The sequence below is a fragment of the Erpetoichthys calabaricus genome, chromosome 12, assembly GCF_900747795.2.
Source record: "Erpetoichthys calabaricus chromosome 12, fErpCal1.3, whole genome shotgun sequence".
Lineage (NCBI taxonomy): Eukaryota > Metazoa > Chordata > Cladistia > Polypteriformes > Polypteridae > Erpetoichthys > Erpetoichthys calabaricus.
Genome location: NC_041405.2, coordinates 2,233,646 through 2,260,001, shown reverse-complemented (window position 1 = coordinate 2,260,001; position 26,356 = coordinate 2,233,646). Strand labels below are relative to the sequence as shown.

The following is a 26,356-nucleotide window of genomic DNA, read 5'->3' as shown; positions in this document are numbered from 1 at the left end:
AAGAGTCAATGGACACTGAGATATGGAGGGTGAAGAGCATACAGTAAATCAAACAAAACTCTGAAGTGAGAATTACTGGACATCAAGAATGAGGAGTAAGGTTTGTCTACACTTGAGCTGGACTGGTGGGCTCAATTAGGGGAAACAGCAGGACAGGCCATTGCTATAAACCTACAATGCGTTCTCCACAGAATAAATGTTAAATTAAGTACCTATAAAACTGGAGTCTGTTTAGTGATATCCACACCTTTTTGATGAATATCCTTCCTATTCCCCGATTGCTTCTTGTGGAGTTCAAAATCTAATTTACACTTCATAAATTGGATGTGAAATAGCATGGACACCAGATGAAGTGCATTTCAAGCTGGCACTGAAGGTGCATCTCCCGATTCAGCAACACAGAGACTCCAGTTAGGAGACTCACCCACACACCCCTCAGCACCCCTTATGTTGTGACCGCTAACCTGCGGCCCTCTTCTCATTTCTTCACATTAATCTTAGGCTATACGCTGCCGCCAGGGGACTGATAGAGGTTGTTTTTTTTCTTACTGCAAGACTTTGGACTGAACGACTTTGACAAAAATTGACCAAAGCCACGTCAAGACAGTCTATTTAAAATGAACAATGCCTTTTGAGATTATTATTATTTAAAGTTGGTAAGAAAAGAAGATTGTTCATAGCTTGGGTTGTCTCATTTTAACTTGCACATTGTTGTTTCTGGTGTAGATTTTGAAAACTTTATTTTAAAATGTTACTTAATTTGCATAACACGTAAAAGAGTGTGCCTTTGGTTAAGTAATCAGAAATTGTCACCCTGCTATGGCTTCATATGGAATTTCTCCAATAAAGATTATTACACTCATCATCCGGACATCACTTCCAGTTCATTGAGATATGTGAATTGTCTCCACAAGACATCAGTGTTTAAAAATGCATCCTGAGAGTTCAGCATTGTGGTCTTGTACCTTGTGCCCCATATTTTAAACCACCAGTCCACCTTTAAAATGGTCAAGTCAAGTGGAACACCAAGGCAAGAGCCCAGGTCAGTGTAACTCAGTAAACTGGACATAAATGGGCACAGACTTACTGGGTTGGTGATGCTAAGGTGCCATCAGAACTATCTGGTCTTTTAAAGAACAGCTGGGGCTCATCCATGCTTTGTAGCCTTTTGTGGCAGAGTGCTGACTGTCTACCCAGAGGATGTGTCATTACTGGAGAGAACCGGGGATGCCAACAATGGTGGATTCAGACCAGCTGTTCTTCAGTCTCTGCATAAACTACAATGAGGGGGAAGAACAAAAAACATGAAAAATACAAATCAGATTAAAACAAAAATTATTCAAAAAGCTGCTAACGCATTTATCCCAGGCCTCCCCAATAAGTCCACACAGTAGGTGTGAGTTGTGTATGAGAAAATTAGAAAATATTTGATACCTCTTACCCTTCAGCACCTTTCCTGTCTCCTTAAGTGTATGTAGAGAAAAGCCAAGCAAAATGACCCCTTTTATTGGCTAACTAAAAAGATTACAATATGCAAGCTTTCGAGGCAACTCAGGCCCCTTCTTCAGGCAAGATGTATGAAATTCTCTTGACCGGCGCTGCTCCATCTGTCGCACACATTCCTGCAGTGCCTGCTTTGCAGATTCTGTCATTATTTCCTGCCTCCTGTGCTTTTTTCCACTTCCCATCTTTGAAGGCGACTCTCAGTGTGCCTCCTACACCTTTACTCCTCCTCATATATGTCTCACTTATGCTCTTTTAATTAAGTTACCAAAGCCAAACTGACCAATCAAATTGCTTTTAGGGATCAGATGGACGGACAGACACACACACACACACACACACAGAGACCTTTGCCTTTTACTGTAAGGTAGATGGTGCCATGTGGTGCAACACTTTTAAATACTGTACTTGAAAGGATGACAAGAATACTTGCTCTTTACTACAGCACCATATCCCACCACAATATCATGACTATAAAAAGTATTCACACCCTTGGCAGTTTTCACAATTTATTATTATACAACACTGAACAGCACTGAAGGATTGAATTGGGCTTTTTGACACTTTCTTCATCTCTCTCTTTTCCCACTTCTCTGAGGGGTTGAAGAGCCTGATCATCCTTCTGCATAAAGCTCAGCCCTGCACCTCCTCCCCAGTCAGACCTTCTCCTTCAAGTCTTCCCTTACTTTATCCATGCACCTCCACTTTCTCTTTCCCTGTACTTCCATGTCCATCACTCTTTTGCCAACATATTTGTTGCCTCTCCTCCCCACATGTCCACGCAACATCAACCCACTTTCTTATACTTTCTAAGCTTTCTCTACCACTTTTGTTGTACCTGTTTCTCTCATTTCATATTCTGTCCTTCTTTGTAACTCCACACATGAATTTCAACCTTCTTATTTCTGTAACTTTCAACTTCTCCTGATCTCCCTTTACTGTCCACAGCTCAACTCCACACAATACTCCTGATACATTTTTCCAGTTGTCCCACCCATGCTGCACTCTGCTGGTTATCTCTACATCTAATCCTCCATCGTGGGCTAACATCATTCCCAAGATATTTAAACTGATCCAAACCCTTCAAAACTTCGGGATCCTAATTGTCATTATCCCTCATACTGTATATTCTGTCTTGTTCCTTTATTTTCATTCCTTGGTCTTCCAAAGTACTTCTGTATTCTTCCGGCAGTCAGACTGCGGACTGCTAATTTAGTATAGCCTATCTCGAATGTCGCCAGTCCACGTACGGTTAGGTTTTGTCAGATGATTTGGCGAGTTCTACTAAATCCATACAGATACAGACGACATTAGGCGCACTTTTTTAATTAATGTCATTTGACGAACGGCAACACAATACCTGCAGTCCCAGCACAGTACTAAGTGGACAGCGAAGACACGAACTCCACCTTACTACGTTAAAAACAAACAAACCCGCAAGCACTCAAGGCTGCAACACAGCTGCTCCCACACATACAACATGCGAAAGTCAAACGTTCACTTACCGGTAGTGCTCAGCGGTGTTAATTCCACGTTTAATGGTCCCAGTCCGGACTGAATTCATTCCGAGGTCAGAAGTAAGCATAAGAAACTGTATCGAGCTCAGCACGTCTTGTTCTTCTTCGATAACTGTCCTTTACGGCAGTTGGCAGGTCCACTTATGTAAGACAAGTACAAATAACCCGGAGACGCACCCCATGCAACCAGTGCCCGTGTTATGTTGCCCAGAGGTGTGGGCGGAAACATACTGTAATAGGCCGACACTGTGCATGGCCGCCCCTCTGCAAAACTAACAACGAAACGTCATGGCCAGGCTTGGTCTCTCGATGCTTCTGCCTGTGACTTCTCAGAGGGTGGATCCCAGGGTCGGATTTATATGAAAAGAGGCCCTAGGCTATTCCACTTATGAGGCCCTTTCACCTTCCATTTTTAAGTTTGTAAATTACATGAGAGATAATAAAATACGTAATACGCGTTGATCTTAACTAATACATTTTCATGTTTGTTTATTAGTCACATGCGTAGAATTTCTCCTTATTTTCGGTTCAGTGTTTTAGTGTTCACTGTTTTTAGAATAGTGTAATTTTAATTGTGCTAACAATTTGAATGTAGGCCCCTCTTGATCTTGAGGCCCTAGGCTGAAGCCTAGTTAGCCTATAGGAAAATCCGGCCCTGGTGGAGCCCCACACTGAATATCTGGAGCCAGACTCTAAAGGGATTTATTTGCATTGTTGTAGAGATTTTCTTCTTCCTCTTGAGTTAATAGCGGACTTCATCTGTTGTGATGGTGCATTCTAGCCACCTACTGTACAGTATAGGCGTGTGAAGCAGAACAGGCAGTATCAAATTCTTTCACATAACCTGATAGTGATTAAAAACTCTCTAGTGCTATACACAATTTAACCTTTCCCTCCTTTACTCCTAAAATATCCCTATTATCAACATCTCCTGGTCTTCCTTTTATTTTCCCAAACATCCTTTCCCGCTTTTCAGAATATTTACTACATTCCAGTATAGCATGTTCCATAGAACCCTACAGTGTTCGCACACAACATCCACATGTTACCCAAAAGTTTCCAAAGTAGAATTTAGCCTAGTGTGACCCATCCAACTGTACACTTGTCCCACACATCCTGCTGTTTCTTAATTCCTACCTTGTTATCCATGGATTCCACCTGTTCTTTACCCAAGACAACTGCTGTCTCCAATGGAGGTACACTTTCACCCAATGCAGTCAGATCATTTTTACTTACTGAGTGAAAAAGCCTTATATATATATATTTATATATATATATATATATATATATATATATATATATATATATATATATATATATATATATATATTGCGAGAAGCAGATCATAGAATGTTGCAATGTTTTACTGTCAAATAATGTAAACAGTACGCGACACATGTTTCGCCCTAATTCTGGGCTCATCAGGCATACACACTCACTGCACCCCAACTGAAAGAGGGCACAGTGGCAGATGTTTGCCGGCTTGCAGACCAACCACAAGCGTTACCTGGTAGGTAAACCACCCATACAATCAGATTGTGATTCAGATTACGAATGCCATGAATATACATATATATATATATATATATACAGTGGTGTGAAAAACAATTTGCCCCCTTCGTGATTTCTTATTCTTTTGCATGTTTGTCACACAAAATGTTTCTGATCATCAAACACATTTAACCATTAGTCAAATATAACACAAGTAAACACAAAATGCAGTTTTTAAATGATGGTTTTTATTATTTAGGGAGAAAAAAAAATCCAAACCTACATGGCCCTGTGTGAAAAAGTAATTGCCCCCTGAACCTAATAACTGGTTGGGCCACCCTTAGCAGCAATAACTGCAATCAAGCGTTTGCGATAACTTGCAATGAGTCTTTTACAGCGCTCTGGAGGAATTTTGGCCCACTCATCTTTGCAAAATTGTTGTAATTCAGCTTTATTTGAGGGTTTTCTAGCATGAACCGCCTTTTTAAGGTCATGCCATAGCATCTCAATTGGATTCAGGTCAGGACTTTGACTAGGCCACTCCAAAGTCTTCATTTTGTTTTTCTTCAGCCATTCAGAGGTGGATTTGCTGGTGTGTTTTCGGTCATTGTCCTGTTGCAGCACCCAAGATCGCTTCAGCTTGAGTTGACGAACAGATGGCCGGACATTCTCCTTCAGGATTTTTTGGTAGACAGTAGAATTCATGGTTCCATCTATCACAGCAAGCCTTCCAGGTCCTGAAGCAGCAAAACAACCCCAGACCATCACACTACCACCACCATATTTTACTGTTGGTATGATGTTCTTTTTCTGAAATGCTGTGTTCCTTTTACGCCAGATGTAACGGGACATTTGCCTTCCAAAAAGTTCAACTTTTGACTCATCAGTCCACAAGGTATTTTCCCAAAAGTCTTGGCAATCATTGAGATGTTTCTTAGCAAAATTGAGACAAGCCCTAATGTTCTTTTTGCTTAACGGTGGTTTGCGTCTTGGAAATCTGCCATGCAGGCCGTTTTTGCCCAGTCTCTTTCTTATGGTGGAGTCGTGAACACTGACCTTAATTGAGGCAAGTGAGGCCTGCAGTTCTTTAGACGTTGTCCTGGGGTCTTTTGTGACCTCTCGGATGAGTCGTCTCTGCGCTCTTGGGGTAATTTTGGTCGGCCAGCCACTCCTGGGAAGGTTCACCACTGTTCCATGTTTTTGCCATTTGTGGATAATGGCTCTCACTGTGGTTCGCTGGAGTCCCAAAGCTTTAGAAATGGCTTTATAACCTTTACCAGACTGATAGATCTCAATTACTTCTGTTCTCATTTGTTCCTGAATTTCTTTGGATCTTGGCATGATGTCTAGCTTTTGAGGTGCTTTTGGTCTACTTCTCTGTGTCAGGCAGCTCCTATTTAAGTGATTTCTTGATTGAAACAGGTGTGGCAGTAATCAGGCCTGGGGGTGGCTACGGAAATTGAACTCAGGTGTGATACACCACAGTTAGGTTATTTTTTAACAAGGGGGCAATTACTTTTTCACACAGGGCCATGTAGGTTTGGATTTTTTTTCTCCCTAAAAAATAAAAACCACCATTTACAAACTGCATTTTGTGTTTACTTGTGTTATATTTGACTAATGGTTAAATGTGTTTGATGATCAGAAACATTTTGTGTGACAAACATGCAAAAGAATAAGAAATCAGGAAGGGGGCAAATAGTTTTTCACACCACTGTATATATATACATACTGGGGGTTTTGCTCCCTGCTCACTTTGCTTGCCCACCCCCCTTGGGGCACGCAACGTGTCAGCCACTTCATGTCTCTGCCGCTCGCATTGGTGCGGGACCCTGACCAGATGGGGTATCTTGATTTAAATATTTGTAAACCTCTCGTGTAGCACACTCTATTTAAGATATCTCAATGAAAATGTAACTTTCCTAACAAATATCCTTGAAGAATTAGTGTGCCAAATTTCTACAAAATTGCTCCACTCGGAACTAAGGTGTCTCATGCGGACAGAGAAGCAGGACAATGACAGTCGCCAGTAGGTGTTTATCACGTTAATGATGGGTAATTGGCAAACGATTTGTTCTTTCTGAAAGTCTCTTTTCAGTAAATCATGGAAGTCAATTTTCTTGAACATGCAGACATGATACCATCAGCCATCATTTTTTCATTTGTCATACAAGTACAGTAATTAACAGCACATTTATAGCAGAATATTTTGTTTGTTTTTGTACAATTTGTTGTATTATAATATTATTGGAAACAATATTAACCTAATATGTTTATGTACTTTAGCATAGCCAAAACATTAGTCACACAAAATAAACCCTTATAAAATTATTATTCTAACTTCTATCAATTATTTTGCTTTCAGCTTCACTTCAGTGTGCACTTTTTATGGCTCAGTGAATGCACAGAGCAGATCTCATTCACTAACTCTCTTGAGTTTGAACTGAATCATTACCGGAGAATGTGCCACAAGAGTCTCATTCATTTGACTCGCAAAGTAAATCACTGAATCATTACCTGAGGACGAGTCTCACAATTCTTGTTTACTTATAATTCTGGAAATTAGTGTTATATTTTGATGAAGCTTTTTCACTATATTATCACATTTCAGGCTTTCAAAGAGGTCAATATTATAATATATGAATTATCAGTATATTTAATATTTAATATAATAAATTATACATTGTAATTAAAGAAGTACACCTGAAAGGTTTTGCTTTTTATTATTGATGAATCAAATAACTTAATTAGCTTGATCGGGTAGTTTGATAGAATGAAACCACTAAAATGAATCAAAATGCCCTTCACATGCAAACACACCTAACAAGTCCCATCACTCAGGAATGCACATCACAGACTGGGCATGCAGGCGGTCAGTGGGGACCTTTTCAATGTCTTTGGGCATCTTCTGCCATCCGGTGTGAATTTTCAGGAACTTTTTAAAGGCTGAACACCAGCTGAAGGATTTCCCATACTCCGTACACTTAAACGGTTTTTCGGCCCAATAGGTCCTCTGGTGCCATCTGAGGCCCTGCACCAGACAGTAAGTCTTTCCACACTCTTCTCCCCCGCGTGAATCTTCTGATGTTGCTTCAATGATGAAGTCTGCCGGAAAGTCTCACCACACTCCATGTACTGGTGTGGCCTCTCGCCGGTGTGAGTTCTCTGGTGCTTTTCAAGGGTATTGGCCTGGCTGAACACCCGTCCACATTCCACACAATGGAAAGGCTTTTCTCCCGTGTGAGTTCTGAGGCGCCTCTCGAGATACGTCAAATGAATTAAAGTCTTCCCACACTCGTTACACTGATGAATGTTTTCTCTGGTATGAATTCTCTGATGCCTTTTAAGGCTCAAAGCTCAGAAGAAGCTCTTCCTGCATTCATTACACAGATGAGGGGTTTCTTTTAAGTGAATTCTGTGGTGGCTTTTGAGACCCATCAGCCTGGTGAAACTCTTCCTACATTTAGTGCACTGGTATGGCTTCTCCCCAGTGTGTATCTTCGGATGGCCAATAAGTAATGAAATCTGTCAGAAAGTCTTTCCACCCTCTGTACACCGGTTTGGCTTTTCTCGAGTACGAGTCCTCCAGTACAGTTTAAGTCGCTTAGCCGGCCAAATGCCTTCCTGCATTCAGTACACTGGAAGGGCTTTTCTCAGCTGTGAACTCGGCAGTGTATTTTAAGGCATGAGGTGCACACAAAGCTCTTCTCACATTCAAGAACCTGGTAAGATTTCTTTTCCGTGTGAATTATTTGGTACCGTGTCAGGTCAGAATTATTTGTGAAACTCTTTCTGCATTTGGTACACTCATGAGGTTTTATTTTTTCATACCATTTCAGGACCGACTTTCAATTTAAAGGCACTTTCCACATATGTTACATTGGTAAGGTTTATTATCCATGCGAATGAGCTGGTGCTGTTGAAGGTCTGAATCATTTTGGCATCTCCTTCTACATTTGGCACGTTAAAGAGCATTTGCTCCCATGTCACACTGCTGGAGGTCTGAACCACAGCTGAACGTTGTTCAACACCTCAGGACACACCACTTCCTGCTTGAAGTTCCTTGTGTATTTTGTCCTGGTGTAATTCACTAAATGTCTTGGAACTTTTATCACAGATAATATTATCATTTACACTTGGGATCAGACGATGCTTTTGCATGCTCTCTGTAATAAATCAACTCTCAGTTTTCCATTACCATCACACTCACCTTCAGGCCTACACACCTGGTGAGCAGGTGATCGATCTCCATGCAGAGACACTCCGAGACCGTCGTCCTTAACTTTGCAGATGGTGAGATTTATAAGCTTTCTTTAATAGAAGAAGAAAGTTCCACTTCTGATGTCTCCTCTTTAATACTAACAAACTCCTCCCTGAGGCTCATGGATTCTTGCTTCACTCAGCCAGTACAGTCTATCTGATGATCCTCTTGTTTAATGTGGACTATCACCACAACTCCTTACGTCTACATTTCTCTAAGAATTGCATTTATTACACTACAATATTCATTAAGTTTAACATTAATCTTATTTGCTAGCAATTATTTAAAACACCAATATCATTTAGTATTTTATCAAAATCATATACCAAATTTAAAAAGTTATTTCTAATTTTGAACATGTCAGTTGTTCCAAATAGTACATTTATGAGGAGATAAGGTGTGTTTATATATAAGTGACTGTGTAATTGGAACCGTTTATAGAACTAAGCATATGTCCAGGGATTGATGGTTTCTGCGTGGTGTCCAATGCTTACTGATAGACTGCAGATTCTTCTCTACTTTGCTCTCTGGTTTAGACTTGTTGGGGAGATGATATCCAACCTTAATAGAAGGATAACTGTTTGCGTGTCTGACCGGCTCCTATCCGTCTTTCATGCCAACAGAAGGCACACGTTTGTAATAATTAAATGCATTGTATAATGTTCTTGTGGATGTTATTTGAATTGTTATACACGATACGTTAGCGCCACCTAATGATTATAGGCAGCATTTTTTTCCACTTAAGGAATGGCCTTGTAAGATGACACCTTTTATTGGCTAACTAAAAAGATTACAATGTACCAGCTATTCAGGAGCATTTCAAGTTTTTGATTGCTCAGTTTAAGCTGAAAATGATACACAGGAATGGCTATGACAAATAATGGCTGGAGGTGTTCAGTACCTACAGTATATTCCTTTCTGAAATAACACAATGAGAAACACAACAGTTTATACAAGTTCATCTGGAATTCAGCACCTTACTGCAACGTCTTTAATGATGAGAGAAAAAGCCAAATTTGGTTTTGTATACCGTTTCACAAAATTGATGCTAAAACTAAATGGTGGATAGAATTTTACTTATTCCAAGAAGGAACTTTACAGTAACTTTTTACAAAAATTCAAGAAATATTATAACAAACAACATGCCCTTTTAAACACACACTAGAAGATTAGAGAAGTCCCCGGTGAGGCACGAGGTTAGGTTAAGATGTACTGCAGTAAGTATGAAGGAGCCCCAGTAGCATTTCGTGACACACTTCTATTGAAATCCTGAATGCTAGTGTATCACAGACCGCATACGTGCAGCATTGTTCATGAGAGCATTTAGTTTAGTCTTCATTCTCTCCTCCACTACAACCACCAGCGGGTCCAGGGAGCGTCCTGTAACTGAGCCTGCCTTCTTCTCAGCTTATTGATTCGGTGGGCCTTTCCTTAAGTGATCCCGATGCCAGTAGCCTTGCCTGGTACACTTATTTTGAGTCAACAATGCTACTGTGTCACAAACTGGATATGCAGCATTGTTCATAATGGCCGTCAGTTTTGATTACAGTGTGAATTCCCTAATGGACTCTGAGGCATTAAGGCCTAGTGAAAGCCTATCAACAGTAAGTGCGTTCGTACATCCTTTTGTCCCTTGTGAATCTTTTTATTAAATTTAAAGTCTTTAGTGTTCAGTTTCCCCTGGGAAAACAAGCTAAAAATGTTGATTTACCCCCCCCCCCCATGAAAAAATGTTACGTGTAACAGAAAAATTCAAAAACATCAACATAATTACAATAGGAAAGGTCTGTCGAATGTTCGCTGCTGTACGAATGATGATTTAGTACACGTCTTTTGTGTGATACGTTTTAAAACATTTACCGACGCACAGCCCGACGTTACAATCGGGACAGTAGAAGCGTGTTTCTTTGCGCACTTTCTTGCCCGTCTCGTCACGTTTAGAGCAACAAACAACACACATTCGTGTAGGATTCTTCTTCTTCGCTGTTGGAGGGCAGTGGTCGATGAAATGTCGACCGATCAGACGTTCGGGATTCACACAGGTTGTGCGACGACGACCCACCATTCCAGACGAGGTCGACGGCTGGTGCTTCTTCAGAATGCTTTCCACCACCTTCCACGTGAAGTCCGCGTGACTTAGGGCTTTGTCGATGGTCTTTTTGTATAGGACAAATGCATTCCATAGGCACTGTTCGAGCAGATGTCGAAAGATTTTCTTGTAATATTTTTTCTGTCTCTTGTACATGACAGGGTAGAATGTCAGTGCCCGATCCACACGGTCGAAACCGCCCATTGTGTTATTGTAGGCGACCACGGCACACGGCTTAGCGACTCCCTCATTTCCCCTGACGCGAACATGGACAGTGTCGGCGTTGTGAACAGTGCTTAGGAGGCAGACGTCTTTCCTGTCATTCCACTTGATGGCAATCATTTTGCCTTTTTGCCACGCAGCTACTGCACCACGCTGCAGCTCCACGAGGCTGAAGTCACCAGGCATATCACGGCGATTCGGTCGCACACTGCCGTATGCATCCGTTTTTCTTTGAATTAAAATTTCAAGCAGTGCAGGTGAAGTACAATAACTGTCCATTGTTATACAGTAACCATGGTCAAGCAAAGGGTCCGCCAGTGAGAGCACAGATGATGTAGCAACATTGTATTGACTGTACTTGTCCTCCCACCGGGTCCCTTTACCTGTGTGAAGGATCGAGTTCCAGATGTATCCAGAACTTGCTTCACACAGCATGTAGAACTTGATCCCAAATCTTGCTCGCTTGGAGGAGATGTACTGTATCCATGACAGCCTTCCCTTGAAATCCATCAGACTTTCATGAATGCTTACGTCCCGCTCAGGTACATACACCTTCTGCATATTATTGACGATTGCCTGATAAATTTCCCACAGTTTAAACAGTCTGGGTGCTGGGTGATTGGCTTCATCATAGTCCTCGTTATTAGTGAAGTGCAGGTATTTCATAATGAGTGAAAAACGACACTCGCTCATAACTTCACTGAAAATGGGTGTCTGCAACAACCGGTTTGTGGACCAGTACCATCTCTGCACTGGTTTACCCAAAATACCCTGCAGTATCAGGAGACCGAAAAATACCCACATGTCATCTGCAGTGACAGGCTGCCAGCGATTGGGACGAGCAAATGGTTTACTGTGACTTTTCTGACACTGTTCGGCATAGCGGTTCGTTTCATTAACTATTTTTTCCATCAGACTATCATCAATGAACAGTCGTAAATAGTCCAGATAATCATGACCAACAGACACCTTTAGGCCAGGGTTGCCCGTAAATGGGAAACGAGGAGGTGCAGGATGGTCAGCAGTAACATGAAGCCGACACCAAACACGAGCATCGCTGAAACTTGGCGGGTCGGAATCGACTGAACAGGAGTCGCTTTCACTGTCACTGTCCATGTCGATGTCTGATGACCGATTCATCAATTCTGAGCCAGAGTCAGACTCAGAGTTAACGCCAAAGACTTTAAGGTGCCTCGTCTGCCGGAAATTCTTTCCACATGCAGTGCATTTGTATGTTTTTTGTCCCGTATGTCTCCTCAGGTGTAGTTTGAGACACGCCCTCCTCCTGCAACTCTTTCCACATTTAGTACATTTGTAGAGCGTTCCTCCTGTAGGAGTTCTTTGGTGCATTTTAAGAAGTTCAGCCCGGCTAACAGTCCGCTCGCATTCTCTACACTGGTATGGTCTTTCTCCACTGCAGTTGCTACAACGCCATCTAGGCTTGCAATTCCATTTGAAAGTTTTCGCACATTGGCTACACTGGTGAGGCTTTACTGATAGGTGAACAGACCTGTGCCACCTCAAGCCTGAGCCACGGATTAAACACCTTCGATATTTAGTACAACAGTTTGTTTTTTCACCCTTATGTATTTGCCGGCGTTGTCGAATGTCTGAAGTACAGGAGAATTTCTCTGAATTACCAAAAATCTTCCCATCAGCAGTGGAGATGTTGGGTGTTTCTTCTGCGTGAATTCCCTGCTGCTCTCTAATGAATGAAGCAGACCTAACCGCCTCTGTGAAATCTGCACCTGGGGACAGGTGTTCTGTGGAGTCGGGTTCCTGGTACGATTTACAATTGTTTAATTTATTGAGCTGCTCCAAGTTTTTATCAGAAACGTGAAGCTCAACATTAGCCACAAGTGACTGCTGTGTTGGCACACTGTGCATTGGCAAAAAATCTTTTGACTCCTCCTCAGACTGTTCACTTCCAAACCCACTTTCTTTACTTTTCAAAATGGTGGCTTTATCTTCATCTATAAAGTCTACAGTCAGCCTTTGTTTTTTAACAGGAGGGGAAACTTCAACTTCAGAGGTCTCCTCTTTAACGCTGATGAATGCTTTCACCTTGGTGTTGATGGATTCCTTTCCCATATCGCCATCTAAAACTAATTCAGACTTACTATCTTCTTGCTTAATATCACAAGAAATATTCTCAGTGGCTTCCTCTTCACATTTCAAAACGACGCCATCTTCAGTTCTATGGACAGTCGCAGCCTCCGTTTTCAACAGGTCAAGGCTGAAGGGACAGGATCCTTGTGCACATTGGATAGAAACTTCAGGAAAACCTGTGTGAAGAAACAGCAAAACAAGAAGGTTGGTAAAAGTCTTTTTCTATTAACTTTCCATCTGAAGTACAACCTTACACTGAAAATTAACAAAATGTATGCTGCAAATACAGGGTAGCCATGCTGTCTAAAAGGGTAAGATTCCCAGCTGCTTCTGCCGTTCACATTAGAATCGCTTTCACTGTCCGCTTCAATTTCACTGCCCGAAGACAGATTCACTTTGTCATCAGTGCTGATGAAAGGCTCCTCAGCGTCACTACTGATGAAACACCTGGTCGGCTGAACAACTTATCTTACCAGACGCCATTATGTTATTACGAGGACGCACCCACACCGTTGCCATGGTAACGCCGCTAGCACTTTTACAGCCGGAGTCTAACGCGAAACGCCTCTAATTCAGTTGTCAAGGTAACGCTCGGGCCTAACGCTTGCGTAAGACACGCCTATACCGTTGCCCGAGTAACCATCGGGCCTGACGCCAAGGAGGGTATGAATGAATCCTTAGGACACAATGACCAGGGGGCCTCCAAACAATCACATCAACTGCGCTGCCTCCAGTGAAGGCACTGCTCTCAGTCTTGACCAGCCTGGCTTATTTTACTGACAAATCCCATTAGCTCTGCAAGGTTAAGTGTATTGTCGAGGGTGCTGCACACCAGCTCCATAAACAACAAAAATGACAAGTGGTTAAATTGATTACTACATTTTATTAAATTAAAAATACATTTACTAACAAAAATAAAGAAATTTCAGGCACTATTTCAGGTTTCAAACTCGCAATCCATACTATTACGGGTTGCACACCGATTATGGACAACTTTATTTGAAAAAATAGACTAACGGTTACAGCTTTAACCATGGCTATCCCGTCAATGATATATGAATACAACGTATTATTATTACTATTACTTCGAATTAGAAGTGTTAACTCACCTCCACCTCCACCTGTCTCGCTCCTCTCATTCATTTCAGTTTCATCCCGGGTGTGACTTGCCTCGATGGCCGCTAAACTCACACAGTCGGTTAAAATCCAATCATGGCTCGTTCCAGATAAGGCTGCTTCATTCGCCTCGTGTTTCCATTCTGATGCCACCGCCTGTGTAGCGAGCCCGTCCTCGGTGACAGGAGCCCCAGCTTCTTGCCTCATCTTAGCAGTAGTCGTTCGGAGGCGATCACGTCTTTACCACTTCCTGGTCTTACTCGTCCTCCGAGTATTCCCATCTACTGGTTTTAAATCCTTTTAACTATCCCAATACCCTGCCCGTGGAATCGGCAGACGGTTTGTTTATAAAGAGTTTCAGATTGCGCGGTACAAGGCAAGCCACTTTAATTTCCGCTTCCGACACGAAAAAGGCCGAATAGATGTCTAATTAGGCATGCGCGCCCCCGCCCCCATAAAAAAGCGTGCCTCGAGACTCCTTAAAGACTTCATTTCCCAGACGCCCTTGGTAAAGAGTTTCCGTAATATCAAATGTCACACTTCACAACACGAACGCTTTTTCGGTAAGTTTAATTGGAATTATCATATTGCTTCCACGTTGAATTTAAAACAAGTTTTCTTTTTTAAGACAAGAAACGACTTTGAGATTTTTTTAGACGTTGCATATCAATTATTTAGGCAATTCTCAACTTTTATTATTCATGATAGTAAATGCATCGCTGGGGGAGACAATGGTTACAGCGAAAATGTGTCTCTCTTTGTTTATGTAATGGATTAAAATTAGGAACATATTGCAGAGGAACTAATTTCGAAGGTTTGGATACGAAAAGATGATCTTGCCTGAAGAAGGGGCCTGAGTTGCCTAGAAAGCTTGCATATTGTAATCTTTTCAGTTAGCCAATAAAAGGGGGCATTTTGCTTCACTTTTCATCCAGCCATCATCCAACCCGCTATATGCTAATTACAGGGTCACGGGGGTCTGCTGGAGCCAATCCCAGCCAACACAGGGCACAAGACAGGAAACAAACCCCGGGCAGGGCGCCAGCCCACCGCAGGGCACACACACACACACACCAAGCACACACTAGGGACAATTTAGGATCACCAATGCACCTAACCTGCATGTCTTTGGATTGTGGAAGGAAACCCACGCAAACATGGGGAGGACCGCTTCACTTTTCACTACATTCATAGTGTCTAACATGGCACAACACCCTAGTACACTTTGATCAATAAATTGGAACTGTCATAAAAGCCAAATGCCAGTGTTGTCCTTTCTCCAGGTTGCTGTCCTTACAAGCAGATTATGAAAGAAAAAGCCATTATCTAAATTGGCAAGAAAAAAAAAAGATTAAAATGAGCAAACGAAAACAAAAATTGGATGAAAGAAAACTGGAAAATCCTATTATATCTATTTGGCATGTATAGTTAACGAAGAAGCCAAATGAGGGCCTTTAAGGGTTTTGCTTCTTACTCAACACTCACTGATGTCCTTATCGTCTTATGCAGTTGTCCATCTGTGCCCTTCCCCTTGTTTTTCTATGCTGGTTATGAGATCAGTTTGCCGTCTTTTCCAAAGACCATGACAGGCACCTTCATATGAAATCTTCAGATTTTTGCCAGTTTGTCTCGCTTGGAATAACAAACAATAGACTGGTGTGTTTTCTTGAGGTAGCTGTTTCATTTTGGCCATTTTTTAACCCCAAACTGAATGTTAGGAGTGCCAGTACCTTACAATACAAGTGAACAGAATAACAGGTGTGAGCGGTGCATATGCAATTACAAAGGTTCCTCTAATAACCAATTAGCTTTTTTAACGTGATTAATAATAGTAAGCCAAGAGAGTTGACCATTAGGACACTGAAGGAATGGCTGCTGCAAAAGAAATTCTTATGTGAAAAATAAATTTAAAATCCATCATTTCCAGCAGTTACGGCCATTAGTAATGCCTTGGCTGCATTTTTAGATCAATCTAATGGCATCTTGGTTAAAAAAATTATCAATTTCTATCAAAAACATGAAAATGTCTTGGTGTTTTCAGACTTTTGGCTGGTGGTGTACATAGAGGAGTTTGTAGTGAAGAGCAGGCGGGTATATGAGAAGATAGCATGGAAAGGTACTGGGGAGGTTGAGCTAATAGGACAAGCTGGAGATAGTAGTAGGTAATTACAGTCGTATGAATAAGCAAGTACAGTACATGAAAAAGTCAACCATTTAATAAAAATGTGTTTTATAGAATACTAAAAAAAGCTCAATTTTTATACATTTTTATTAACTGTAACAACCAAACATTGTGCTATAAAAAGATGTTTTATGAAAATGCATTAAATAAGATGATTTGTATTTAGCACATCTAAACAAAAAAGGAATAACATTTCTATTTAATAACCATTTTCATTATACATATTTTATTAACAATTTAAATATTTTTTATTTACACTATTTAATATTTTAACACTTCATACTTTTTTATCAAAACTAGTCTTTAAAAAATATAATTTTTAAATGAAAATATTCAAAGAATATTTTTAGAAACATACATTTTCTTTCGTTGCTTACACTTTTCCTATTAACGTTTTAAAGGAATACTCCAGTCAAAAGTGCCATTTTTTAGTTTACTTATCCTATCCATTTTGTTCTGGTGGGTGTGAAAAATGTTAACATCACGTTTTCACAGAAAATGAAAAGAAAAATTTTATGATATACTGTAATAGGACCCGATTGTGGCCAATGCTGTACAACAACAAATGATGTGAAAAATGTCCACGCAAAACAGAAAATAAAATCTTGTCGCATAAGCCTCATGTCAGTTATCCAGTTGTATGCTCAATATGTGCAAGATTCACACTTTTCTGCTAATACATTGATAAATAACTACTTCTGGCATAATCGCTGCCAAGCTAAAGCCTCATGGGACTGACCTTTTGAACTAAAGACAGGATCCTAGACCAACGAATGAGAAGGAGACGCGGGTCTTCAGTTCAAAAACTCAACCCCATGAGGCTTTAGTTTTGTGTTTCTGGTGTGCCAGAAGTTCCTATTTAACAATACTTCATCAAAACCACATGGGGTTGCACGTTTTGAGCATACACAGGGAGCACTTGTGACACAAACCCCGGTCTCCTTGTATCTAGACAGCAGCGCTAATACTGCACCACTGTGCCAACCATTAAAAAAAGAAATGTGTACTCTGTAGATTATAAATGTATTAAACATCTGTGCTTAACAGGTTCATTACTGAACGACACAAGAGTATTCCAAGGTGTCCACATAACGCCAGCATTACACCACACACACAGTCCATTTCGAAAAACATCTCAAGGAGAATTAAAGCTAACGAGATTCACCTGCGGTGGCGCAGTGGGTAGCGCTGCTGCCTCGCAGTTGGGAGATCTGGGGACCTGGGTTCGCTTCCCGGGTCTGCCCTGCGTGGAGTTTGCATGTTCTCCCCGTGTCTGCGTGGGTTTCCTCCCACAGTCCAAAGACATGCAGGTTAGGTGGATTGGCGATTCTAAATTGGCCCTAGTGTGTGCTTGGTGTGTGGGTGTGTTTGTGTGTGTCCTGCGGTGGGTTGGCACCCTGCCCAGGATTGGTTCACTGCCTTGTGCCCTGTGTTGGCTGGGATTGGCTCCAGCAGACCCCCGTGACCCTGTGTTCGGATTCAGCGGGTTGGAAAATGGATGGATTCACCTGACCAGAATTATGAGTACCACAACAAAGGGTCTGAGTTTTTATAAAAATGGGAGATTTCAGTTTTTGCTTTTTATTACATTTTCAAACCTTTCTGAAAACATTTTTACTTTGTCATTATGCGTTACTGAGTGTAGATTGATGAGCAAAAATTCAATTCTCAACACAATAAAGTGTGCAGAATGTGAAGGGATCCACATTATGGAGCTGGATTACTGCTAAGGAGCCATGCATTTTCTAAGTGCAAGTCACATTTCGAGTGCATGTAATACACTAAGTAAGAGCTCTGTGCTCATGTGACTGTTGCCAGTGTTCTTAGGAGCCAAAAGTCTCGGAGCGCAAGTTATATTTTCTGCTTGCGTGTGCTTGCAACCCATGTCTCGCATGCTCAGAATGCAACTTGTGCTTGCGGGATGTGTTTCCCTACAGTCACGGACTCTGAGCACTAATGCCACATAACAATATTGCCAAAAGTCACATGACTGCAAAACACTTGGCAAGGGTATGCGTACAAAACATAAACTCACCCTCACAACATGTGCTCAAAATGTAACTTATGCTTACAAAATGCATTGTGCTCGCACACAGACTTATGGCTGTAATCAAAGTCCGTACTGAATACTTTCTGAATCCACTGTAGTGTGCGTGCATTTATCAGCTTTTAGTGATAATTAACTCCCTGGCTTTGAGGCTCTTCTCTTGTTCCGGTACTTCAACCTTTGATTAGCGTTTTAAACTTGATGGCTGATCAGTTTGACTTTTGGATTCTGATTTTTGACTTGTTTCCTGACTATGTTTCATCTTTGGATCCAGGTCATTAAAAACTTTCATTGTCTTGTTGTGAGTCGGTACAAGCAGAACAGTTCTAGACCTTTTACTTCCTCCATGCATTAAGACCACCTCCCTATCTGGGAAGAAACACAAAATTCTGCTTTATAACAGAATCTACCAAAAATAAACTTCAAGGGGGCAATGGTTAAAGAAGAAGATTGCAATCTGTAGGTCTGATGACCACTCACTTCTTCTTTGGGAATTTTTCAGTGTACTGCAGTAAATGTGTTTAGTAGACTATAACGAGGGTAGGGTCCTCGGTCTGTCATTAGTGCTGACTCGGAGTCATCACGACCTAAGAAACCAGGCAGTTCATTGAAACCTCACTCAAACTTAAGCTTGACAGGAGTCCTCCTCTCCTCCTTCACTCCTCTTGGTCTTATTCAATCTCTTGTGAATTCCCTCATGTCTTTTCAGGTCTGAACTCTCACGAAAACTCTTTCCACAATCGGCACATTGGTAAGTTTTTTCTCCCTTATGAATTCTTTGGTGGCGCTTAAGTTCCGAACCCCAGGCGAAGGTCTTTCCACATTCAGTGCACCCGTGCAGCTTTTCTCCTGCATGAATCCTCTGGTGCCTTTTCAGGAGTGTAGACCGGCTGAAATTTTTCCCACATTCTGCACACTGGTACGGTTTCTCACCTGTGTGAGTCATCTGGTGTTGAATGAGGCAGGCAACCTGTTTAAAAAAATTTCCACAAACGGGACATTTGAAAACTTTCCCTCTGTTGTGAGTCATCTGGTGGCGTTGAAGATCCGCAATCCATCTGAAAGCCTTTTCACATTTGTTGCACTGGAACGGCTTTTCGCTCTTGTGAATTCGCTTGTGTCGGCCAAGGTCTGAACCCTGCCTGAAACCCTTTCCACATTCAGTACATTGATACGGTCGTTCTCCCGTATGAAGTCTCTGATGGATCTTCAGGTAAGAAGCCTGTGCAACAGTCTTTCCACATTCAGAGCACCGGTATGTCTTTCGTCCCGTGTGAATTGTCTGGTGGAATTTAAGGCCCGTAGCCTGACTGAAGCTCTTACCACAGTCACTACATTGATATGGTTTCTCTCTGGTGTGAACCTTTTGGTGTCGCTTGACATCTGAACTTCGCCGGAAACATTTTAAACACTCATTACACTGGTGAGGTTTAACTCCTGTGTGAATTATGTGGTGTTCTTTCAGGGCTGATTTGTGGATGAAAGTTTTGCCACATTCGGCACATTTATACGGTTTTTCTCCACCGTGAATTTTCTGGTGCCTTGTAAGGTCTGAACCTTGTTTGAAACTCTTCCCACATTCGGTGCACTGGAATGGATTTTCTCCTGCATGAATTCTCTGGTGGATTATGAGATACTCAAAGCGGGAGAAAGTCTTTCCACAATCGGTACATCGATGTGGTCTTTCTCCAGTGTGAATTCTCCAGTGAGAATTCAAATGGGATTTGGAACGGAAACTCTTTCCACATTCGGTACACCTGTATGGTTTTTCTCCCCTGTGAATTCTCTGATGGACTCTAAGATGGTCATTTCTGCTAAAGCTCTTCCCACATTCAGCACAAGGATGACAATTTCTTTCTGGGCACAGTTTCTGGAATATTTTATTGGGGTTTAATTTATTTAGTTTCTTCGAGACTTCATTAGCAGTATGAGGCTTATCGATATCCCGCTCCACTGTCCGCTTTTGAATACTTCTTCCTTTCCATAAATTCCTTTTCCTGACTTCCTTCTCCACATGCTGACTGCAAGGCTCAGATGGCGGCTCATTCCAGGACAGAGTTTCCTGCATAGGCCCTTCCAGACCAATTTTGTTCACTTTATCTGCCCACTCTTCTTTTTTAACCGTAGAAAAAATTTCCACATGTGATACCTCATCCTTAACACCGACGAGATCCTCTTCTTCCTTAATGCCAAGGAACTCCTGCACCATGCCATCATGGAAAACCCCAGGAGATTCCGCTTGAGGATCTTCTTGTTTAATGTAACTTGAAATGTGTTCGGAGAATCTCTCTTCAGTTTTGAATAAAGTGGTGTCTGCTACTCTCCATGAACTCTTGCTGTCCTGATCCAGTAGGGCCCAGCTAAAATGACCCAGCCCTTCAGCTACATGAACTAAGCCTTCAGGGGGTCCTTTATCTGTGTAGGGAAAGATAATAAAAGAACAAGACATTCATGTATGAAAATAGTTATTAGGGGGTGAGGATAGAAGTAATTCATTAGTGTATAAATCAAGAATAACTCCACCATTTCACTGAGTGCACTACAGTGCATTAATAACCCAGTTTTCACAGAGTGACCTGGATTTAAAAATGTCATGTAAACCCTAATCACAAATAGAGAAACTGCAATACAGTGGAATCTCAGGTCACGAACGTCTCAGACCACGTACAAATCGGGTTACGACCAAGAAGTTTGCCAAACTTTTGCATCTGTTCACGACCACACACTCGGGTGATGAACAAGCTAGTTTCCCTTCCGGTTTGTATGCGCCGATGATTTCCGCATGTGTTCAGTCTCTCCCTGTACAGTAAGTACATTGTTCTCGGTCAGACATGCATCGCTCGGAGGGACTTTACCTCAAAACTGTAATCTCCTCTCCATCCAGATTCCTGCTCACTTCCTTCATGCCAGAACTCGACTCATGCAAGGTTAGTTTTCTTGGTTGTTTATGGTTAGTTTTTGTATAAATTAAGGATTTTTCAAATTTTCATTTTTTTCCCTGTGCTTAAAACTCATTTAAAAAAAGTGTTTACAGCGAGCGGTTCCTAAGGCTGTAGCGTGAACTCTTGCAATGTTAGTTTTCTCTGTTCAAGGTTTTCTCAGCGTTATTCAATGTTTTTACATTTAGTTTACTATTACACTGTGCATTCTATGGTATAATTAACTATTTTTGTGCTTAAAAATCTTAAAAAATATATATTTACATACAGCTCATACGCTCTGGAACGGATTAATTGTATTTACATACAATCCTATGGGGGAAATTACTTTGGGTCACAACCAAATCGGGTTGCGACCAGAGTTTTGGAACGAATTACGGTCGTGACCCGAGGTTCCACTGTATTGGTCTTTGGGAAACTGAGTTAACACACATAGTGATGGCACGTAAATAGGAAAGGCACACACACCTATCTATAGAAGGTCAAAAACCAAGCCAGGAGGTCGAAGGCAATGCCCATAGAGCTTAGAGACAGGACTGTGTTGGCCCACAGATCTGGGAAAGGCTACAAAAATGTTTCTCACAGTATTGAAAGTTGTCAAAATTAAAGTGGCCAAAATAATTCTTAAATTAAAGAACTTTGCAATGACCATGACCCTTTTTAGAGCTAGCTAAATTGAGCAATAGGAGGAGAATGACCTTGGTAAAAGAGAACCGACCAAAAACTTGATAGTTACTCTGGTTGAGTTTGCTTCAGAGAACCTGTGTGGATTTGGGAGAAACTTCTAGAAGGGCAACCATCACTGCAACACTCCACCAATCTGGTCCTTACAGCAGAATGACCAGATGACTCGTGAAAGCCCACATGGAGTTTGAAAAAAGGCACCACTCTTCTCCAACTATAAGAAGTAAGATTGGTCTGATTAAACCAAGATTGACCTTTTTGTCCACAATTCTATGCTTCATGTCTGGAGGACACCAGGCACAGCTCATCACCTGTGCAATTCCATTCCAGCAGTGAAGCTTGGTGGTGACAGCCTCATGCCTTGGGGTTGTTTTTCAGCAGCAGGGACGAATTTGAGGGAAAGATGAATGGAACAAAATACAGAGGTGCCTTCAATGAAAACCTCCTCAAAGGCTCTCTGACTGACTTCAGACTGAAATGAAGATTCACTTTCCAACAGGACAAAGGAAAGACAGCACAGGAGTGGCTTAGGGTCAACTCTGTGAATCTCCTTGAGAGTCCCAGCTAAACTCCAGACCTGAACCCAAAGCAAGATCTCTGGAGAGACCTGAATATACCTGTAGATATCCACTGAGGGTCTCCATCCAACCTGACTGAGCTTGAGAGGATCTGCAGAGAAGAATGGCAGATGCTAACAAAAATCTAAGTATGTGAAGGATGTTGCATCAGACCAAGAAGACTTCAGGCAGGAATCGCTGCCAAAGGCACTTCAGCGAACTACTGAGTAAAGAGTCTAAATGCTTGTATCAATGTCAGATTTTTATTTTTAATAAATATGCTAAAATTTCTAAAATCATGATTTCCTCATTGATAAGGTAAATATTTTTTTCTGTTTTTTTTAGCACAAGGCACCAACTCAACAAAATGTGTAAATAGTGAAGTTTAGTCCTGCATGTGCTGAGGGGTACATTTAATCTTCCCAGTTGAGGGTCACAGGGGGCCAGTGATGATCCCAGAAGTACAAAGTAAGGCAAGAAACAAATGTGGTGGGCAGTCCTTTGTCAGGAACAGCCAATCAGAAAAGAGTGTGCTGCGCGCCTTTCATTAACAGAAACCTATAAATAAAGTATTAGGTTTTTTTGTTTGTTTGTTTTTTAACTTGGCTATTTGCTGCAGGTATTTTGTGATCTGGTGGTGCATCGGCCAGTGTTGATACCTCAAATCTTCAAGTACTTCCCTGCATATGATGAAGGATTAAACATTGACTGAAAAATATTACTGTCACATTTCGAGTATTCAGCGTTAAAACAGGTAATCATACACAGTTGATCACAATTATTGATGCCAGTCAATAGGCAAAGACACAGGCAGAACATGCAAACCTTATCCAGACCCTGGTACTGTAAGGCAGGGAATGGCAGCCCTGCTCTATTGCTGTGTCTTATGTTAAACCATCTGTACTAAACACAATTAAAACTAAATGTATGTCTATAATGTCTGCACAGTTCTTGTCAGTTGCACGGCATATCCGACTCAGTCGCTGAATGACCGAAGGTCGCCTTACGAAATAACGCAATAATTACCACAAAATCATACTTTTGCAAAAAAAATTTAATTGCTTGTTTTCATGTAAGCTGCCTCATAACAATTAGCAATCTTTCATCTCGTGTAAGTAAACGCACCTTGATCCTCGTGCCTCCGGCTCCCTCCGTTCATTTCGCAGGTGTCAAATGATTTCAGTGCCCCCGAACTCACAGTGTCAGGACCTTGTGTGCCACCGATATTTGCTCGTTACAAGTGCTACTTCAATTCACATGAATCGAGTGACGTCCATTGCACTATGCAGCAAATCCGGCTTGTTATCATCTACAGGCTCACTTGTCTCGGTTCTCTTGCGAGTGATTCAAACTGCCTATTCGATTTCAGTTCACATGTTCATATTTGGTCCATCGGATTAAGAAGCGTTATAGAGTTTCTTCACAATAGTTTCAGATTCCGCGGTAAGCCTCACTAAGATTACGCCGCAAGGCATATCCCGCTTTTTGCACATGCGCATTCTGTGACAAGCTAAGAGTTCAATTCCCAGGAGCCCTTGGAAAAGATAGATGGCAGCCCACAATGCCCCATTGTATCCGGCTGCAGATCGCAGACACGGCTTTCCACGCCCCCGGCTTTCCACGCCTCCTGCCTTCGACACCACGCCCCCAGCATTCACGCCCGTCCTCTGTCACATCGCTTTCGTTGAAAAACTAGTAACGTTGATTTACCTCATAACCCTAAAAGACGATATTAACATGACTTCCTCCAATCACGAGGCAAGAATACGAGTTTCTCTTTATGGTATTACTGTCGTATTTACTTTTAGAAACAAATAAACAGTTTTATATGAGTCAGGATTCGATATAGTAAAAAGAAAGAGGGCATAACATATTTTTAGGTTAAGGAAACACCATACTGAATATGAATGTGGTTGCTCTAACTGCTATTATAGTGAATTCTACCATTCAAAATATTTGAAATTATTTTTACGGTACTTGTGTACTAAACGGCATGTCTGACATTATTTCTGGAACCTCATTCAATAAAGGAAAATTCCGTTAATGACATTAATTTATTTTGTTACAAAATAAATGATGATCAATAACACAACAAACCAATCAACAGGCATGAAAATGAAGGTCTAAACTTTCGTGTTCTCAGTAAAAGAAACGTTTAAAATTATTTATATTGAACAATTTTTAAATGATCTAGCTTATTCAGTTCATACATTCATTTTCATTGTCTGTCTTGAGTTGTGTTTTCTTAATTTTGTTCTACGCTGCTGCTATAATGTTGATAAATTTAAAGTGGAATTATTAAACTTTCAAACGTTTTACCTGTTTTTAATTTTAATGCATAATTGTTCTCCCTGGGACCCTAACTTATAAGTATGTACTTATAAAAAAAGTGAAGCAAATCTCTTATATTGCTTAATAGATATTATATCGTTTGTTTTTCTAAAGAAATGTACAAATTTGTATTATTGAAAGTTGCACTTCCATAAACCATCTTTTTATCTACTTTGGAACTGAACTAACACATTTTAAACTTAACTTTAAAAATACTTTGTTTGGGTAGATGCAATAATTACAATCAATTTTTTAGTGATTTTAAATCCTTTAGTCGCCATATACAATTTCTTGTATTTGTTGCATACCCCAACTTGCTCTCTAAATGAAGATATTATTTTGTAAATAAGATTACTGTTATTAGGTCATCAGTCTCACTGCCTGCTCAGATTCATCTCCTCCCATAGTGTGCTCAGCTGTGTTTGACCACTCTGAGCCTGCGTGTGTTATCGTCTCTGTTGTCTGATTTGGTGCAACGCCTGAAATCTACAAATTGCCCCCTGGTCAGCAGTGTCCCCTCTCGATTAGTTAAGGGTTTTTGATTCTGTCAGACCAAGTATTGTTACCTTAATAAATGCTAGCTTGATTTCTGGATGTGTTCCTGCTGCCTTGAAACACGCTGTGGTGCAGAAACGTATTATAAAAAAACAAAATAAGGACCCTCTAATGTGTCAAATTTCAGGCCAATTTCTAAACTGCCTTTTTTATCTAAAGTCTTTGAAAAAGTTGTCCTAACACAAACATTTCTGGATGATAATAGTATTCTAGAAAAATTCCAGTCCAGATGTAGATGTTCATACAGCACTGAAACATCCTTGTTAAAGGTTTACGATGACCTCCTCTTCCCAACTGCTAATGCTGGTGATTCTGCCATTCTTGTACTACTAGATCTTACCTCAGCTTTTGATATTGTGGATCTTACAATTCGTATATCCTGCCTTGAACAGTTTGTAGGCATCCAAGGTAATGCCCTGAAATGGTTTAAATCTTATATAAGAAATAGGAGCTTTTCTATTCATTCATTTGGGTGAGTTCTTATCCTCTGTAGCTCCTCTTACTTGTGGGGTTCCATCCTTGGACCAGCTATCTTTTTGATATGCATGTTACCTTTAGGCTCCATTTTTAACAAGTATGGCTTCTCTATGATGATGACACTCAAATATATTTGCCACTAAAATCAAAGCGAGAAAATACAGACCCTCCATGCGTGCTTGAATGATATTAAAACCTGGATGGCAATGCACTTTCTTAAACTAAATTATAATAAAACTGTGATCATGATGTCCAAATGTTAACAAAGTTTGAGTG

The 26,356-nt window shown here is 41.0% G+C and overlaps 2 protein-coding genes across 2 annotated transcripts in view; both read right to left on the bottom strand.

The window, feature by feature from the left end:
- The window catches only part of LOC114661678 (zinc finger protein 658B-like), a 278,339-nt gene that overhangs the window by 221,358 nt on the left and 30,625 nt on the right, over nt 1-26,356 (bottom strand). The gene's annotated exons all lie outside the window — the stretch shown is intronic.
- LOC114643261 (piggyBac transposable element-derived protein 4-like) lies at nt 9,704-15,236 on the bottom strand. Its single transcript, XM_051935141.1, has 2 exons — nt 14,302-15,236; nt 9,704-13,368 (listed from the first exon to the last, which is right to left on the bottom strand). Exons 1-2 carry the CDS (start codon nt 14,513-14,515, stop codon nt 10,592-10,594), a joined length of 2,991 nt encoding a protein of 996 aa, XP_051791101.1. The 5' UTR covers nt 14,516-15,236; the 3' UTR covers nt 9,704-10,591.